General features: G+C 45.4%; 1 protein-coding gene across 5 annotated transcripts in view; it reads left to right on the plus strand.

The window, feature by feature from the left end:
* Positions 1 to 14,736, plus strand: part of LOC121232794 (protein FAM219A-like) — a 177,612-nt gene extending 162,876 nt beyond the window's left edge. For 4 of the 5 annotated variants that reach the window (XM_041121262.1, XM_041121259.1, XM_041121263.1 and 1 more), the window contains 4 exons: positions 8,106 to 8,208; positions 11,778 to 11,858; positions 12,225 to 12,279; positions 13,488 to 14,736. In XM_041121262.1, coding sequence (XP_040977196.1) covers positions 8,106 to 8,208; positions 11,778 to 11,858; positions 12,225 to 12,279; positions 13,488 to 13,646 — 398 coding nt within the window. In that variant the 3' untranslated portion in view covers positions 13,647 to 14,736. The remainder of the gene's footprint in view (positions 1 to 8,105; positions 8,209 to 11,777; positions 11,859 to 12,224; positions 12,280 to 13,487) is intronic. The other variant, XM_041121260.1, reaches the window with a different exon arrangement.
* Positions 14,737 to 17,559: the final 2,823 nt, after the last annotated feature.

The following is a 17,559-nucleotide window of genomic DNA, read 5'->3' on the forward strand; positions in this document are numbered from 1 at the left end:
CCCCAGAGCAGACTTATTCACCCACTCCTCTTAGCAGTTTAAAAACACTTTATAAATGTGGCTGGGATGATGCCACAGTGTCCCTAGCCAAGCCATCCCAGCACCTTGCCAGCCTGTCCCTCACTCTCCTGTACTCCTGCGTTTAACCCTATTTTAAATGCTGCCTTGAAATGCACCTGCAGGCACTTGTTTTACAGCTGGTGGGTTCAGAGCTTTGCACCCCAAGTAACACTTCAGCAGGAAACTGGGTTAAAACCCAGGAGGAAGCTTGCATCCTGCTTTTCAGCTACCCCAAAGGAGGAGAAACTTACCCTCAAGCCAAGGAAGGAGGCAAATACAGCCCAGGCTCAGCCTGAAAAGCTCCATGGTCTGCCAGCACCTGTTTATAGGCCAGCCTTTACTCTGTGCAGCAAAGTGCTTCTTTACCTGTGTGGCCTAGGTTTTGATGTGACCATTCTCCCAATCGATACCACTCATGATTTAAGGTGATTGGATGTAGCCATCACACTCCCACTGGAGGTTATTGCTTAAGCGGTGGGGGGAGCACACTAGCACACTTACTTGAAGAGCTTTCTTCATACTGAAGGCAGGTCAATGCCTGATATCTCTCTGGGACTCCTCTCAGGCACCTCCAAGAGTGTTTTGGCTTCATCTGGAGACAGCTGAAGTGCTGGGAAGTAGCCCCAAACTCCTCCTTTAACTGTTTTGTCCAAGTTAGAGGCAGGTCCATGCCTGGCAGCTCCCCAGTGCCACAGTGCGGCAGCCCAGATAGGTTTACCACTACACTGCCAGTTGCTCTGCTTCCATTGCTATAACCACCCCCACAGGGCATTTGCCACCATCCCATGAGTCAGTATAGAGATAGAGCACTGGCCACTTCTCTCTTTCAGCAATGTCTAAAGCCAGCTGGATGGCTTTCACCTCTGCAAACTGACTCGATTCACCTTCTCCTTCAGCAGTTTCTGCGACTTGTTGTATAGGACTCCATACAGCAGCCTTCCACCTCCGATGTTTTCCCACAATGTGACAGGACCCATCAGTGAACAGGGCATATTGCCTCTCATTTTCTGTCAGTTTATTATACAGCGGGGCCTCATCAGCACGCGTCACCTCCTCCTCTGGCGATATTCCGAAATCTTTGCCTTCTGGCCAGTCCGTGATCACTTCTAGAGTTCCTGGGTGACTGGGGTTTCCTATGCAAGCTCGTCTGGATCTGCCAATCAGGGTGCCCCTGCCCAATCAGAACTTTTACATACTGTAGAAGGGGATAAAGTCCCTGTAGTGCACATAAAAAATATGTTAGGGAAGACAGTCTGGGTTTCTCCTGCCTCAGGCAAAGGCAAACCCATTCACAGGATTGCTTTTGCTCAAGGACCTGGGTGCACTTGGTGGGTTTTGCGAAAGGATGGGGAAGTCCGATGTGTGCCTCAAGGGGATTTGATTTTAGGTGAGAATAGTTAATAGATCAAATTGTATGATGTTAGTTGCTATATAACCCTGCCACTGTATGTTATCATTACTATAATTGTTATATGCTATACCAATGGTATTACAGTAAGAAACACTTAGATTAAGCAAGAAAGAACTTTGATAAAACTGAGTGAATTGCAGTAGTGATGGAACCGGGACTGACTTCAGCATGCAACAATCCAACACTACACACGATCCTCCTGCTGTGCCCAATGTCACCTGCCCGCCACACTGCATCAAAGTTGGATCCTGCTCTACCAACTGAGCGGACTTTGCACCATCCCTCCTGCCCGGACAGACTGTTATGACAGATGGAGCCCAAAGTCATGGACTGAATGAACTCGACAGACATTTGATAGAGATGGCCCATAGACTGCAGGAATTATATCTGTGTGTATATATTAAAAGACAGGGAAAGTGGTGGTGATTAACTGGAAATGTATTGGGAAGTGTGGGATCTGGGCATGACGTAAATGGTATAGAATAAGGGGTGGATATTGTCCTGGTTTTGGCTGGGATAGAGTTAATTTTCTTCTTAGTAGCTGGTACAGCGTGTTTTGGATTTAGTGTGCAAATAATGTTGACAACAAACTGATGTTTTAGTTGTTGCTAAGTAGCACTTATCCGAAGTTAAGGATTTTTCAGTTTCCCATGCTCTACCAGCAAGCAGGTGTACAAGAAGCTGGGAGGGAGCATAGCGAGGACAGCTGACCCAAACTTGCCAAAGGAATATTCCATACCATGTGACATCATGCCCAGTATATAAACTGGGGGAGTTGGCCTGGGGGGGGGGAATCGCTGCTCAGGAACTAACTGGACATCAGTCGGCGAGTGGTGAGCAATTGCATTGTGCATCACTTGTCTTTTCTTGTTTGTTTGGGTTTTTTTTCCTTTTCTTAATTTTATTTTATTATATACCTTTTCATTACAGTTATTATTATATTTTATTATTATTATTGTTTGTATTACATTTTATTTTACTTTAGTTATTAAATCGTTCTTATCTCGACCCGCGAGTTTTACTTTTTCCCCGATTCGCCTCCCTATCCCACTGGGACGTGGCAGGGGAGTGAGTGAGCGGCTACGTGGTGCCTAGTTGCTGGCTAGGCTTAAACCATGATAACTCCCTAGGTCATTTACCAGTTCTGTGTCTGGTCAGGCCTTCAGGGGAGCTTAAAACCACCCAAAGTCCATTGGTGTTTGTGACAACTCTCAGCCATGCCAAAGGCACAGAGCAGCAGCCAGATCAGCAAAACATTAAGAAAATGCAGCTACTTGGATGCTTTAAAACCTGGTCTAAGAAGGACCTTGGAAGACAGATTTATACACCTGCTTTTGCTAGCCAGTTCTCACAATTAGACAAAGTTCACTAATTTCCCCAAGTTTGACTGGGTCAGCAAAAACAACATACTTCAGCTAAAAATACTGTGTCTTGCACAACTTGCTCAATTTGGTAGTTGGATGACTTAGCTATCTGACCCTTGCTTATCTGAAGAGTCTTTAGTGAAGCTGGGTGAAACAATCCTGATTCAGATGGCCTGTCCTGAATAATCAACACTGGTGCCCAGCGCGTATCAGCTTTAAATCGTATTCCCTGTATTCAGAGCAGGGTGCTGACCGCAGACAGATCCTTTTAATTTCTGCTACCCCTGTTTACTAAAAATCGCTTTTCTGTTGCCTTTCTGATGCAGTTGCGCTAATGCCACCCACGTGGTCGCACTTACGCTCTCCAAATCTCTCCAGGGAGTGCAGCAGTCTTGGTTGGCAGCGGGGGACAAAGAGGCAAATACATCCCAAAATCTCATCTCATAGACCTTGAAGATGGAAAAATACAACTTTTTCACACTGGATTAATTTCTCTTTGTCTTCCCACTGCAGCAAATCCCATGGACCCACAACGCAATGTCCCCATAGCAGGAAGCTCCGTCTCCTCCTAGTCAGGCAGGTTCAAAAGCAATTGAGTTAGCGAGGTTCAGCCAGTGGCTCTCAGCAAAGAGACAGGAGCAGTCAGCATCTGCGTGATTCCAACCCACGGTGCAAAGGAAGCAAATCAGCCTAGTCTGCCACCAAACATCATTTTTGCCGATCAGGCTGCCTCAAATGAGGGGGATACACGTGGTCAAGCACGGTGGTAGTGAGACGCAATGACATCCTAAACCACTCTCCACCCACCACTGTCTGACCATAGCCAGAGTCACTCACTATCTTGGGACAAATGGAAACTGTGGATTTGGGGGGCGGTCTGACCCTCCAAATAGGTCTTCAGCATAGCACAGAGTGATGTTCACCACATTCCTGGCTTGTCTGCTTTGCCTGAAATCGCAAAAGGAGCGGTTCTGCAGGAGACCAAAACATATGGCTACTTTTGCCATTTCTGGTTTTGGGCAGTGTGTAGGCAAAACCAATGCCACGCATAGCAACATGTACCAAAGAAGCTGTTCAGCATTTCATTTTTAAAAAACAGGAAAACATTATTAAAACTGGTTATGATTTTGTTTAAAGACTGAAAACAGAGGAATAATTGTAAGGATATATTCAAATCTGATTTTTAACGTAGACACATTCACGTTAAGTCCATTCTGCTTCACATGCTCCATTACTATCTTCCCTCATCATAAAGCAGCTAGACACATCCAGCCAGCTGAACAGGTAACCATTTTGAATTGCACTGAGTAATACAGTATTGCTTGAAATAATTCATTAGGTCTGTAGCTGTTCCCAGTAGTAAGGGGGGAATTCAGCCCCTCGTCTTACACGCAACTTTCTCTAACTGAGGTTCCCCATGGGAGTGTGTTCTCCATTTGTCAACATGCAGTTATTTGCCCATCCTCTGAGACATCCTAAATTAGGCAGGTGAAAGCACATCAGGGCAGGAATGGTTTGCTGAGTGCTTAGCATGCTGGGGCACCATCTTATTGAGGACCTTTGCGTGCAGCTATAACATGAGACCATTGCCAGACAGGATGCAGGGCTGGGCCGATTATGGTCCTGATCATGTCTGCAGCATGTAGGCCGATTATGGTCCTGATCATGTCTGCAGCATGTATTTCCTATGCTCTTTTATACTTCGGTGTTATTCCTGCCTTATTGAAAGCTCTGTGGGCTTCTTTGGCTGTTGTCTTGTCACCAGTAGAGCTTACCTTTGAAGCAGCACTTGGAGCAGATGCTGAATGGCCCAGATGGGGTCAGCAAGCAGAACAGGCTAATGTGAGGCTAGCACAAAGGTAGCAGCTTGCTTGTTGAGTGGATTTATCTTCTTTCTTTAAATGATTTTAATGTCATAAGGGGACAAAGTGCCTTAAAGATGGAGTGACAAGGTGGACAAGAAAGGAGGGGCGAGATGTGATGTGGTGGTTGGCAGGTCCAGACAAAGAGATGTCCCTCATGCTGTTCAGAGTAGTATAGTGGTGTTGAAAGGATCCTGCACCCCCTCCCCACATACACACACACACGAACACATACACGTGCTGCTACGCATGTTCCTCTTCTGACACAATGTCCAGGATTAACTTAAGTGGAACTGGTGCAGCCAAATTTCCCAGTGCATCAGGCTGACAGCATAGCTGTCTGTGTTCTCTGAGCTCTCCACTGAAACAGACGCTAATCCTGCTTGGCTCCACTCAAGCATGGAGCCAGGTAGATTGCCTAACACAGCAAACCTGCTAATGACCAGACAGGATCTTCAGACTCCTAATTGAGCATACTTAATGTCAAAGGCACATGCAGGCTGCTTCATGCCCTCCCAGCCTCCTCTGCTCTATCCTGCTTCTTCAAGGAAATGTCTGTCTGGAAAATTCATGAAAAGCCAGCAGGAACCTGGATTTGGGTAAAGCTGTCTCTCTCCAAACTGTACCAGCCCTGCTGGTATTGCTAATGATAGCCTGTTGGCTCTGCAAGCCATCACACCTGCACTCACAGAGTGCTCAGTCACCCATAACTGCTTCATGGGAAGGAGGACAACAAGCCACATGGGTGTGAGTATTTTGCTAGGTACAATGATAAAAAGTAGAAAGGCCAAGTGAAATGAAAGCTAAACAACTTATTTCAAATACTTGCAAATGCCACGTAAAGAGCATCATTGGAGCTCTGCTATTATACTGCCCTTTTACTGCCAGCAGTTAGTGATTTCTCTAAAGTAGCTGGAGAGCAGCCTTGTTTCATTCTAGCTTCCCCATCTCCAAGTCTCTGTCCTTCACCTTGTATCTCTGCTGTATTAGCTTTTCATTGATCATCAAACAGGAAACTCACCAGACACAAAATAACCAATGGCTGGAAATCACAGTGTTCTGTTTCTTCATTTGTTCTTGTATGTTCCATTTTCTCTGTATTTGGTGGGAGTGCCTGTTAACAACCCTTCCTCATTCTTCCGGTGCCCAAGAGTTGCCCTGAGTTAGGTAGCTTTGTAGGGTTGACATTGATTTTTCCATCAAGCTGTGTTGCCTTCCTGGAAGTTCACTGCACGTACTGGAATGCTGCAGGCAGCACAGGCAGTCCTGGACATGGAAAGCCTTTTCATAGCCAGTGCCAGAAACTGCCAAGTGCTGAGGACAAAATATGCCTATCCTCACTGGTGGGACCGTGCCCCCAATAAGCAGTGGCCTTGAGGCTGGGGGAGACATGCGGGAACGCAGGTCTCATCTAAGTCCAGTGGGGAATACTTGACTACTTGACAATACTTGACAAGTGGGAAAAGGTGCTTTTCTCTCCAAGGGGAGTACAATCTGCAAGAGTAAAAAAAAATATCAGCACATTTCACACACCACAGGGGAAGCAGAAGCAAAACAAATTCACTATTCAGGTTTCCCGGCCAGCAGTCTGGTAAACCCCTATTATTCAGGCATGGCACAAAAATAGTTCCCAACATTTTCTCACACTCTGGAGGACATTTTTAACCAGCCCCTTTTCTGCCTGACCAGCCCTGACCTGCTTGGCTTTTCCCTGCAAGCCTTGCCTGGCATTGCAGGATTAGATTGGGGCAGTTAGCTCAACTTTTGTGGCTAATTGCTAACTCAACCCAATTGATTTCCCACAAGAAACTTTGAATGAGAAAACTGAATATCAGTTTATATGGTAACCCATCATACATGGGCTCCTATCCCTACTGGAGGCAGGGATGTATTAATACAGCACAAACACTGCATACCTGCAGAAGGCTTAGCTTTTAGACCAGAATTCTAGTTGTGATCCTGTGGTGAGAAGTTATTAAGAGAAATAGTCTCTCCTAAATGAGAAGCTAATTTAAATCCCTTCTTGCACTGAATACACAAAGCAAGCTCGATGTATTGTCCAAGTTTTAAGGTACATTTCAGCAGTGAGTAGAGCAAGCTCTGAAAATTTAAGCAAACAAAATACTGTTTAAAAATACAGCTGCAAAATGTTTCACTTTTTAAACAAAGCAAGTGAGCTCCCAAGAATCAATGTGAGATAAAAGAGAAAGACACACAGGGTACATCACAGGTTGCCAGGAAGAGAAGCAGGGAGACAGCAACATTTTCTGCTGTGGGGTGTGTTAGTCTGTTGAGTTGCTGTCCAGGAAAATGGTAATAACACAGGCCTGGTGTCAAGCTAGGCTGGACTAACGCTAAATGGTGGTGCTTTGATGGAGACACTTTTCTATCCCCACTGGGCCCCTCAGTGGCAGCCTCAGTAGGAGGAGAAAAAGTAAAAGGATAAATTCCCTTGCCCAGCACAAAGCACAGTCTTAGAGTCCATGCAGCAACCAGGTGCAGATAGAGGCAAGGTCTCTGTCCTTTCTTTGCCCCAGCTGGTTCTCATCCAGAAGCTCCATGACCATCTTAGTGTGGTGTTGTCAACAAGCTGCTATGAGTCAGGGTATGTTAGCTTTAGCCCCTGGTGACCTTGGAGGCAATGGGACACAGCTCGTCTGGCCTTTGCAGTGTCCCTGTGTCCTGGTTTCAGCTGGGATAGAGTTAATTGTCTTCCTAGTAGCTGGTACGGTGCTATGTTTTGAGTTCAGTATGCGAAGAATGTTGATAATGCTGATGTTTTCAGTTGTTGCTAAGTAATGTTTAGTCTAAAGTCAAGGATTTTTCAGCTTCTCATGCCCAGCCAGTGAGAAAGCTGGAGGGGCACAAGAAGTTGGCACAGGACACAGCCAGGGCAGCTGACCCAAAGTGGCCAACGGGGTATTCCATACCATGTGACGCCACATCTAGTATATAAACTGGGGGGAGTGGGGGCAGGGGATCACCGCTCCGGGACTAGCTGGGTGTCGGTCGGCGGGTGGTGAGCAATTGTACTGCGCATCATTTGTACATTCCAATCCTTTTATTATTGCCGTTGTCATTTTATTAGTGTTATCATTATCATTATTATTTTCTTCTTTTCTGTTCTATTAAACCGTTCTTATCTCAACGCACGAGTTTTATTTCTTTTCCCGATTTTCTCCCCCATCCCACTGGGTGGGGGGGGGAGTGAGTGAGCGGCTGCATGGTGCTTAGTTGCTGGCTGGGGTTAAACCATGACACCCTGCTTGGGAGATGGAGAGCTCATGTCCTTTGCTATTAATTCTGCTATGCCTTTTGCTGCTATCAAATCTGGGTTTCTGCAGCTGTATGGCGGCCAGCCAGGTTGATGTCCTAATTTTGCTTTTCCCCTTTGTATCCCATATGCAGAGAAGCAGAGGGAGCTGGCTCGGAAGAGCTCCCTGAAGAATGGCAATATGGGAAGCCCAGTTAATCAGCAGCCCAAGAAGAACAACGTGATGGCACGAACAAGGTAAAGGACTGGAAAAGCACTCGGCTGTGCTCTAAGCTGCAATCCCTAATGACCTTAGGATGGGCAAGGATGATGTTCATTGCTATTCGCCTACTGCCAAACGTGCTGCAAGAGCTAGCTACTAGAAAGGTGGCAGTTTTTAGTGGAGGACCTCACTTAGAATGACAGCAGAATCTGCATGAATGCTGGGTGTTTATTGATGAATGAGAAAGTTGCATGGATTACCATATATTAAGTAGAACAGGAGCTGCAGGTCAGAGCCTCTCTGTATGCAACACATCTGACAGATGAGGTTCCTTGTTCACATTAATTCCCAAAGCCCACAATAGTCATAAATCATGCCAGGACTTTGTCAAGTTTTATTTGTAAGCCCTTGCGATGTTGTTGGAATATACTGCATTGCTCGCTGCTCTGTGTTTGGTTGTTGAGACCATATAAAGGAGCCAGGCCCTTAGTGGCAGCAAGAAATTCAGCAGATGCTCTCAGCTGGCTTTTCCATGCTTCTTGTCTTCCAAATACAAGCTGGAAAAACTTGATTTCTTTTGGCAATAGGCTGCACACTAGCTTCCCAAGAGGAATGGTAGCAGATTTGCTGCTTGAGAAATTTAGAAACACTGAAATTAGTGGAGGAAGATGGTAAGGGAGAGAAGATGGGATAAGTACAGGTGCCTACCTGTACAATTAGTGACTTCTTGGAGAGGCTGCTGTTTCCGAGCTGCCAATGGAAACAAGAGTGATTTGGGTGGGGAAGGGCAGAGCAGTGACGCCCATTGATAAAAGCTTTTCAGCAGCCAGCTCAGTTTTATTCCATTTGTGGACACCTGAGCACTGTTCAGAGGATATGTGGACACCTCCACAGCCAAGCAAAGCCTGCTGGCAGTAGACTTGCTTTTCTTAGTTACTTTTCACACAGCTTTTAGAAGCATCCCTTGGAATCTGCAAAACATAGGTTTGCAGCCATTGCTTTAATAGCAGATGTAGCCAAGCTCTATTGTTCCTATATGGCTGGGAGGTGTCTGGCACAGGGTCTCGCTGGCCCATGTCTCTTCATCTCCCAGCTCTCTTGGCTTTCTGGGAACCAAGCAGTGCCACAAGCACAGCCCTAGTAATACCTCAGAATGGTTTGGTCTGTCTTGCCACAGACAGGGCAACCCCAGGAAGGCAGAAATGGCACAAGCTTGTTCAAGCAGCTTCTTTTCACAAGATAATGGCTGCAGTACAATGGGAGATACTCCAGTGGGATACACTGCAAAATGTCCAGGTTATGGTAGTTCTTTAAGTCTGAACTGTTGGCTTCCTCTGGTCTCTGCAGGAGGAGAATAAGCTAAAGCCATTTCCACTTTTTTAACAGTTCTGCTCTTCTCCTCATCAAATATGTTTTCCTTCATTCAGGCAAACCACATTGCCTCTCCTAGTCTCTACTCCACCTCCTCCTCCTTCCCCAAGGCTTCTGTTCTTCTGTATTATCTGTATGAATTTCTGACATCCAGCCTCTAGTACCAGGTTGCCTTCACTATTCGGTCTTCTTCTGGGGCAGGGGCACAGCCAGCCTTAGAGGTGAAAGGTTCTGAATCCATAACATGCTCAGTCTCCCTAAGAGCAAATAAAATGTGAACAAGGTTGGGGTGATGCTGGCATACTCACTATGAGCACAGGCAGAGCCTACAACACCATCCGCACCACTTCTGCACAGCCAGATATTGTAGCCCACTCTGAGGATAACCTAAACTCAGATTTTGTCATAACATATTTCATGGTAAGTGAGCAAAAACGCCAAGACAAGAAACTCATACTAGGACACCTGTGGATGAAAGCAGCTATGACTGCAATCTGGCTTTGTTCCAAGGACAGTGGGAAGCAAAAATAAGGACAATCAGGATGCAAGGGAAAGATTTAGATCAGGGGCAAAGACATTATCACAGTTTTTGTTTGTTGCAGAAGAAATGAAGTTCTGTGTTATTAAGAAAAAAGACACTTCTCAAGAAAAAGATGTAGTAGTGATTTTTTTTTAATCAATTAAATAGCACCACAAAGGGCTCTTCTCCTAGATCCCCTGATAGTGCTTTGTTCACTCATGATATAGTAACAACCATCAGTGAGTATATATGGAGCACTGACTTAAAAACTGGAGAGCGAGCATGGAAGTCAGTACTTATGATATGTGTGTAAGCAAGCTGCTGCTGCCAGATCACAGCTTCAGTTTTAGTTCCAGACATCTTGCTGCTTGACTTCCTTCCTACATGCTTTAGGAGCAGCATCTCAGTGCTATGGGAAGAGGAATTGAATTTTGCAGGTGAATCCCATTTTCTCCAGTTCCCTGGTGCTGCAGGTTGGAAATTCTGCATCAGTTTTGAAATTAATTTCTTTAATCTTGCATTTCAATGAACACAATAAGAAAATACAACTAGTTGTGAGCCTATACATCTGCTTTGTGATAACATTTGATATATTTTACTCTCCCTAGGCCTGCAGGCCTTTGTATTGCTAAAATTGTAATGGCTTCCTGAAATTTTCTGAGCAGAAGCGGAAGAACATTGCAGGTGGTTAGAGTGCCATTGGAGCATGGATGAGATGGATTATCATCTTTAGATTTATAGTTTCTAAACTCTTAGTGAAGCATTATTGTGCATCATTGTGTGTTGTTAAAGACCAGATCTTCAGTTGGGAGAAAACCTGAGTTAACCCACTGAATGAGGAGATTTTCATCACTCTTACTGTTCCCACCTGCTGAATGTAGAATCTTCTTCCATTTACTTGGTTTGGTTGATCTTATTTTAAATATGAACCAAAGTCTTTGTGCAGTTTTGTGGATGAAAGAACTCTGTTGTGAACTGGATACCATTGAATTAACGTATTTTCCTTATCCTAGAAGCTCTGAAGCCTGTATTCCATTACACAAACTCTCTCAGGCAATTAAAGGTGCAAAGTCATCATCAGCCTTTGTAATGCTTCTGATGAAGTGAAAGTCATTATAAAATAATGGGATTTAAAAAGTGCTAGTCTGACTAGGCTCTTACGCTGCACCCATCAGCTCATATTTCTCATATTACTAAATTTAGGAGTGAGACCTCAAAAGTGCTGTGTTGTGGGGGCTGGGTAGGGACTCATGCAGAACGACCAAATCCCTGATTTCCAATAGTAGAATAGTAGGAGCACCCAGCCTCTGCCTTCCCCTAGCCTCCTTCTCCCATTTACTTATTGCTAGTGTCATGTACTTATTGCTAGGGAAAAAAAGCAGCAACACAAAAATGAGCAATCTGATACGACAAGCGATGCTAGCTGAACAGGTTTACCAGAATGAAGTGTGGAGTGTCCCAACTGTTTTTTCTTCCAGGGAGGAGTGTGTTCCCAAGGCATGTCCAGTGTTCATCCCTGTGAAACTGCTCTGAACTACCCAGAGACACAGTCTGCTTCCTCTAAATTGCAGCCATTTAAATGTCTTCACCGATAAGGGAGGACTTACAAGGAAGTGAAATAGGGAAAGCCTAACTATCATATGGCTTTGCTCTAGACTATGTGTGGTACTGAGCTTTACTGTGTGGTTAACAGACAACATTTAATTATTTCAGGCTCGTCGTTCCCAATAAGGGCTATTCATCATTAGATCAGAGTCCAGATGAAAAGCCACTGGTAGCCTTGGATACGGACAGGTATGCAAAGTGTTAATAAGATGATATATATTACGGTGAAAACAAGTTTTCATGCCAGAGTGCAGCACTGAAGCTAATTTCTGCTGAAACTGCTCTTGCAGGCCACTCGCACTCTTCCTTGCTGTGCCCTTTGGCATATGCTGTAATGAGTCTGTGTGTGTAAACAAGTAGGAAGAGACGTGAGTAAAGAGCACTTTGATGGAAAGGTCTGAGGGTCACAGATGAAAGTTGCTCTCCAGACTCCCTTGATGTAACTTCTCTATGCCTAAAGTACAGCTTCACGGCACGAGAAAGATAGGGCTAACCAGGGAATACAGGTCTCTAACTGTTGTTTCCTTCTTTGCTGTATCTTGTCCTTCCCTGCAGTGATGATGACTTTGACATGTCCAGATATTCCTCTTCGGGATACTCATCAGCTGAGGTGAGTTATACTCTTTCCTGCTATCCTTGCCATTAATGCTAATAACAGAGCAGCCAGAAACAACTTAGAGTGGCCTTGTGCTGCCAGAAACAGCTCCACAAGGAATTTACCAGTGGTGTAGACTCTGTGAGCCTGGAAAGGGCCATGGCAGAAACTGTGTCATGTTTCTTTCTTCCCCGGTGATCCAGTTGGCTCCGTCCCCACACTTCCATGGCACAGACACAGATCTGCCCATCGGCTGTTTTCACAGATACCTTTGGCTTCACTCAAGCTTTTCCCAGTTCTGCTCAGTCCTGCAGTGTTGGCCCATGTGGTGCAAAAGCATCAACTTGTCTGTCACGGCAGCTCAGCAACCGTCTACTTGCCAAGGATACAAATAAAGGTTCTGAGGGTGTGCTGTGATTTCCAGTTCTTGTGGGGGTCAGGGTCACCCAGTGCGTGTTTACTTGGAGCACCAAAAAATTCCAGGGAGGACTTGCAGATATGAACTCTTGCCCTTTCAAAGAGAAAAGGCAGGGAAGCTCAGGCTTGTTAATCCCTCTGCATTGTTTCTCAATGTATTCCCAAGCTCTCTTGTGAATTAGTTGTTCAGACTCTGGCTACTGCTTCTACGGGATCTGATTTTACATCCAGGGTGCTGAGCAGCCATTCTGCACGCAAACCACTGGGAACTCTTCCCCCTTGTATCCCTTCCTTGGGCAAAATACCTCTGAAATGCAGAGAAATGGCCAAAAGCAAGGACCAGATCAAATGATCTGGGCCATCTCTGGGCCCTGATGAAGTGTTGTTCACCCAGATCTGGCTAGACAGCACTTGAATCCAAGATTACAAAAAGCCAAGAGGCTTTACCACCTTTCAACTGCTATAGTGCCCCAGACTGAGAGGGGGGACTGCCCAGCTGCCTGTCAGTTTATTATCATTATTATTAAATTACTTTAAATGAGGACTCATGTTCATGGAAAGATTATTCCAGAATAAAGTAGTGTATCGACTTGCTACTCTGGAATATCTCACTCTAGATATTCTTATTCTGGAAGAAGTTAGAACAACAGAAGGCAGTCCTCACCTGTGGTCAAAAACTGGGACTCTTTCATTGATGGGACAGCTGCTAATGATAGGGAAATATATTCCAGAATAAGGGACCTCCTTCCTCTTCTGACCATCAGAAGAAGTCTCAAGTGTTTGACTGTTTGTCTCTTTGTCTGTAGCAGATCAACCAAGACTTGAACATCCAGCTGCTAAAGGATGGGTACCGGTTAGATGAGATCCCAGATGACGAGGACCTTGACCTAATCCCCCCTAAATCGGTCAACCCTACCTGCATGTGTTGCCAAGCCACCTCCTCCACTGCCTGTCACATCCAGTAGTAAGGCCAGCAGGCTGTGATCAGTGCTTTCCACTATAACTGTAAAACTTAACAGCCATTGCTTCCTCCTATGGTAGGACATGCACCTCTGTGTTCATGGAGCCAGGAGAAACCAAAAAGTTCATTTTATGATTGGTTAATAAGTTATTTTAAACTATGGTTAAACAAAAGAGAAGTCGCTCAAAGTGCCAGGCAGTGCCTGGCAGATCTGACTGGACTGGAGAGCAAATGCAGGAGGATCTAGAGATACCTCCTTGGTTTGTGTAGGTACCGGAGATGTTTTGTAAGGTGTCTGTTCCAGAATGGGAAGGGTCAGATGGGGCTGCAGTTACTCCTGCCCACCGAAACCAATCCGTCTACAAGATCAGGGGTGAGTCTGAGGTGTCAGGGGGTTTTTACCTGTGGGAGGAGGTTAGTTCTTAATTCATTCACTAAACCTGATTCGTTTGTGTAACCAAAATTATACCATAACCGGGGCACAGGAATGGGAATGGAGCAGGGCATCCTTTCTTATGGCAAGGCTAGCCAGGACTAGCATGACCCAATTCATTCACTTGCAAAGAGGACAAATAGGTGGCATTTCACTGTGAGTCAGTACTAGCTAGAGCTGTTGTGTCACATATCCAATGCAATCTATCCTTAGCTCCAAATTAAATTATCACCAAACACATCAGATTCGATCTGCAATCCATCCATGCTCTTCAGGGATTCAGTCCTTGCCCGAGAATACCATACTCCTGAGTTCAGTCCACTCACATATACTGACTTCAGCCTATACTTCATTCCTGTGAGACCCATCTGCTTCCAAAACTCTTAAAGTTTGTTCAACTAAGAAAAAATGAGTCCTGCACAAGACAGGACTAGAGCTGTGCAGTCTGAAGGTCAGTGTCAGGAAAGCTAGTTGAAGAAAGCACATTTTTACAGAGCTTGGCTGTTGATATTCTCTTGACACTGCATCTCTTGGTGCCTGTGGGAGAGATTTGTTAACACTGAAGGCATCTCTGTGGTGGTGTCAGACTTTAAGGGGGGTTTCAGTAACAGCAGGATTATAAACAGCTTCAGCTGAAAAAATACCATGAGTGGAAACTACTGTTTATTGTCGTGGTCGAGACGGATAAATGATAAGTACGTATTCTTATAGTACAAGTAAAGAAGGTTTTTTTATTACTACAAGCTAGTAAATTTATACCCATTATACTTGTTACCTTGTACATATGTCTGTCCCTTATTGGTCAGAAAGTTGTCAGAAGTTATTTTCCTCACCCCTCATTGGGTGACTTTTTCAGGTTTCTTATCACAACTGCAAATGGTCAACACATTCCTTAAACTTAGTTTCCCAGGCATGCTTCTCATCCTTTCTTGTTCTCTCACGGGAACACTGCAATCTTGTCAAGGTCAATATCCTCCCCAGGCCCCTCGGTCCAGCCGAGGTCCTCCACAGTTTAACCCATCTCTGTCCACTTGTGAACCAGGCTTGGCCTGTGTTAGAGATGTCCCACATCAGGAGCAATTGTGTTTATTTGGTGCTGGAATAGTCAGGAAACCTGACATTACATTAGGTGGCTGGACTGAATTGCCAGTTCACCAGCAGATTGTTTTGAATGCAAAATTATTTCTGGAATTAGGAAACATGTCCTCTCCCTGGCCCATCTTACACTGCTGGCTTCAGCATACGCAGGACTCAGGTGATGGATGGGCTGGCATTTTTCTTGGAGATTAAATCTTTTGCCACAGGCATGACTGTGTTTTCCTGCTCTGCCAGGAGGAAGGACTACCTGCCTTGTGTCAGCGCTTGCTTTAGAGCCTGGGGAAAGGAGAAAGAGAGGGGAATTCTGAGCTTCCCATCAGAATTCCTGAGTCACAAGACAGAGCCTGAGCTCCATCCCGAAGGACAGATCCCCCATCTGAAATATTTACGTAGTGAGCTGAATCTTTAAGAAGTCCTCTTCATGATTAGGAGGACACTTATTTAACATCGTGGGTTTTCACTCTCTGCAGTGCAAGGCACGGTGTCATTCACAGCATGAGCAAAAGAGCAGGCACACAGGACTCCTGGGCTTTATTATTCACTAGCTGGCTGTGGGCAACTGTTAAAGCTGTGTTTGCCTCCCCTCCCTAAAACAGGGCACTGCCACCCTGGCTCCAGGCCACAGAAAGAGGACTGAGCGGCACTGTTTACTGAGCATCCCTGCCTCCTCGTGCAGAAGTGCTGGTTAACTTGCCAGCTCCTCTAGGAAGAGAGTGGTTCTCAGTTGAATTCCTCTCCCCTTCTCATCGCCTGGTGATGCTGAGAGGGAATATTTCCAAAATGTTTCTAAAGAAGCACAAAGCATCAGGTCCCCATGTCTTTGCTTCTTCCTTCATGTGCCTGTTTTCCTCTCCAGTGCTAGCTCAGGTGTGAGGTTAGCAACTTGTCTGGAAGGGAGGGAAAAGCTCTAACAACACTGCGTAGGGAGAAAAGATAAAAGGGAAAAAGCATTCCTTAAGGAGTCTTTTTTTTTAAATGGAGAATGTAGTCAAAACCTAACAGAAATCCCATGGTCAAACCAAATCCTATAGGACACGGCCGAGTCTCTTTAAATGTTCACTAATCTAAGGCAGGACTTCGCAGTTCAGCATTGGTACCATGCAACATCTTCATCGCATTTATCCTCCTGGGTCAGTCTCTGTGCCTTCCAGCTGGGCTGCACACGCTCAGCCTTTCCCACAGCCCTTGCTCAGGAGCTTGGAGCATTTCAGTGTGCCTGCTAGAGCAACAAGGCATCTGTTTGCATGGGTCAGCCTTGGGAGACTGCAGGTCCCACAGGTCTCCGTCATGCTGCTATCATGTTCAGTCAAAGAAAGAATGAAGCTTGCTGAGACTGTATCTCCCAGGGCTAACGCCTCCCCTCTGAAGGACAGACCTTCCCTGATAACCACTGCCCCATGGCATCACGACCAAGTCCTTTTATTGCCCCTATTGCTGGTTTTTGCCTGCCATGTGCCCTGAGGCATTCCCCAACCCTGCAACTGCCCTCATCCCTTTGCATTTTGTGATGTGCACCTGCTTCCAGCACAACCCTTTAGGGTCCCTGGGAGGGAGGGAGATAAATTTAAATGTTAACTACACCCAGTGCTTCCTCCAAATACAGACAGAAGCACAAGCCAAGTGTTTTTCACTGCACACAGAAGTTGGTTGCACAAATAGCTGTTTTGGCATGACAGTACAGGACCATAAAATGGCAATTTTTTGGCTTCTCCTTTCTATGCTTTGTGTTCATATATTTTATTAGGGGAATAAAGTAGAAAGGTGGGGAAAAGTAGTTACCTGTGTAGGATCATTATCAGGAAGGCTGAATGGATTAAGGCAATGCGCATGTGGCTATCATAGAAAATTGAACACTAACCCTTCTGAACTGCAGTCCCTTAAGCAGATTATGACCATGGGGTGTGTTTGTTGGCTTGTTATGGAATATGATGGACGGCCTGGAGGTATGTATTAACCGCAGATTGGGCTGGCTCTCCCTATCTGGTCTCATGTTCAGACGTTTGCTTCAGCCAGAAGGTTTTCCTTGTGCCCTTGTTGGAGGTTATGCTGTGGTGACTTCCCAGGAAGGTGTATAGATACGTGGCCATTCTGGCACTGCTCTCCTTAAACCATTCTCTGCTGCCATGGCCATGGCAAAAGCAAAGAGCACGGACCCTGACTCTCTGTCACAGCGTTATAAAGCCCTAAAAACTGCAGAGCTGCTGGGCACTCTCCTAACTGCAGATTGCTTGCAATAAAGCAAATCATTCCTTGTTCCAGTCTTTGCACCAAACTAGATGATCTTCTCAGGCCCCATTTTCAGTCCAAAGTCATACAGAATACCAAGGGAAGGAGCACCACGGAGTATGAAAGGCTGCACCGCTGTCCATCTAAATTACCATGCAAA

The sequence above is a fragment of the Aquila chrysaetos genome, chromosome W (assembly GCF_900496995.4).
Source record: "Aquila chrysaetos chrysaetos chromosome W, bAquChr1.4, whole genome shotgun sequence".
Lineage (NCBI taxonomy): Eukaryota > Metazoa > Chordata > Aves > Accipitriformes > Accipitridae > Aquila > Aquila chrysaetos.